The sequence below is a fragment of the Trichomycterus rosablanca genome, chromosome 15 (genome assembly GCF_030014385.1).
Source record: "Trichomycterus rosablanca isolate fTriRos1 chromosome 15, fTriRos1.hap1, whole genome shotgun sequence".
In the NCBI taxonomy this organism is placed as follows: Eukaryota; Metazoa; Chordata; class Actinopteri; order Siluriformes; family Trichomycteridae; genus Trichomycterus; species Trichomycterus rosablanca.
Window position 1 is genome coordinate 26,854,836 of NC_086002.1, and position 1,956 is coordinate 26,856,791.

The following is a 1,956-nucleotide window of genomic DNA, read 5'->3' on the forward strand; positions in this document are numbered from 1 at the left end:
AGATTCAGTGGAACAGAAAGTATCAGGAGAACTGAACAGATTTGTTTGTTACATTATTTATAAGATTAATAAAACGTTAGTTTGACGTAAACCTGCTCGTATCGGTCACTACTCTTAGATAACCAGCGAGACACGCCTGTGACTGATGGGTAAATTTTACCGTCGACTTTTTGTTTATTGATGAAGCGTAACTCACAACACCCTACAGTCTGAACGTCCTTTCCAGTTGAACGACTTTACTTCCTACAGTTTGGAATCTTACTTAAAATAGACAAATTCCCCAAGTAGTCTCGAGTTAAATGCTACTGGACGTCCTTTAGGTTTTTGAAGACGTTTCGCCTCTCATTTGAAAGGCTGATGGGGATTCAGGAACCTAAAATCCAGTTGTCTTTAACTCCAGCACTCAAGACTACCACGAACTGGAATGTAGTCGACTACACAGGGAACTACGGGGTGACTGGAATGCACCAGGGTGTTTATTAGGGAGCAGTCTGGATGGTGGAGGAAGGTGTGGTGTGTTACAGCTTAAAATGTTTAACTGAACCCGGAACCCACAGCGGATAACGAGCTTAACGAGGTAAAAAGTGTGAAATTTCGAGGGAACCCTAACCCTAACCCTGCTACGGTCTGATTGTGAGAAGTGCATCAGGGGTTGGGTCGAACCTGTGCATAGTTCTTGATGACCTGAGAGAAACGGATCACTTTTATGTTGGGGGTTTTTGCTTTGAAGTCCTGCCACAGGTACTCAGGTGAGAGCACCTTGCTGGGTTTGTTGTACAGGAAGTACTTGTTTAAATGAGACTCCTCTTGCCACACCGCCTCGATTTTATTTTCTCGGTCCACGTCCAGCTGTTTGCGACACGTCTTGGTGAGTTTGAGCACCCTGTCCACGCGCCCCCCGATCACTGCACCCCCATAGTAGTAGTCCCCCTCTTCTTGCCGGATGTAGGCCTGCGATTCAGGCCGCCGCTCGTATGGAAATTTGTTTCGCGATTGTCCGTAATACCCAGGATGCAGAGTGGCGATGATGTCACCCAAAGACTCCGCCCCCCAGGGGCCATAGAACTTGGAGTCCACGTCAAGACTGAATATGTACTCGACTTTGTGAATGAGGTGTTCCTCGATCAGCTTCTCGATCATCTCCATCCTCCTCAGCGTGATTTCCTGCCAGCGGTCCGAGCTCGCCGTTTTTAGAACAGTCAGCTTACGTCCCGGACTCAGAGTCACCTCTGGAACATCGTCCGGCCGATCAGTAAACACGTAATAATAAACGTTGTAATGCAGAAAAAAGTTCTTCTCTGCCGTCTCCAAAAAGTCCTTCAGGAAGTCAACGTACCTGCAGGAAGTTCAATTATTTACATTATTTACATTTACGTCAACTATTACTGAAATAACATAAATAATGGAACGAAACGCGGGTCCATGTAAACGACTGAAACATGTAGTCTGACTGTAACAACGCAGTATGAGTGAAGTAACGGTAACGGTGATGACCTACTTGCCCAAAGCAAATACGGTGGTTGCCACTGTGATGTTTTGTTGTTTGTAAATGACGTCAATCACTGTCTGATCGAATGTGCCGTCCCAAACTATTGGAGCTAACCATGGGGTTGTCGTGACAACATCCGGCCGTCTAAAATACACACACACACACACACACACACACACACACACAGAGATGGCCTCTCATAATTCTTGGCTGCATTCTCTCTTATGCACCACCAAACACCAACAAACACACTATCATTGTCTCTCACCTTCACTATCAAGCTCCCTCTCACACACAGTCTCTCTCTCACACACACACACACACACAGTCTCTCACACACACACACGGTCTCGCTCACACACACACACACGGTCTCTCTCACACACACACACGGTCTCACACACACACGGTCTCTCTCACACACACATGGTCTCTCTCTCTCACACACACACACACACACACAATCT

At 46.6% G+C, this 1,956-nt stretch overlaps 1 protein-coding gene across 1 annotated transcript; it reads right to left on the reverse strand.

Moving 5' to 3' along the window:
- Positions 1-645: 645 nt before the first annotated feature.
- LOC134328442 (globoside alpha-1,3-N-acetylgalactosaminyltransferase 1-like) lies at positions 646-1,747 on the reverse strand. Its single transcript, XM_063009538.1, has 3 exons — positions 1,734-1,747; positions 1,499-1,633; positions 646-1,336 (listed from the first exon to the last, which is right to left on the reverse strand). The coding sequence occupies exons 1-3, from the start codon at positions 1,745-1,747 to the stop codon at positions 646-648; spliced, it is 840 nt and encodes a 279-aa protein (XP_062865608.1).
- Between the last annotated feature and the right edge of the window lie 209 nt (positions 1,748-1,956).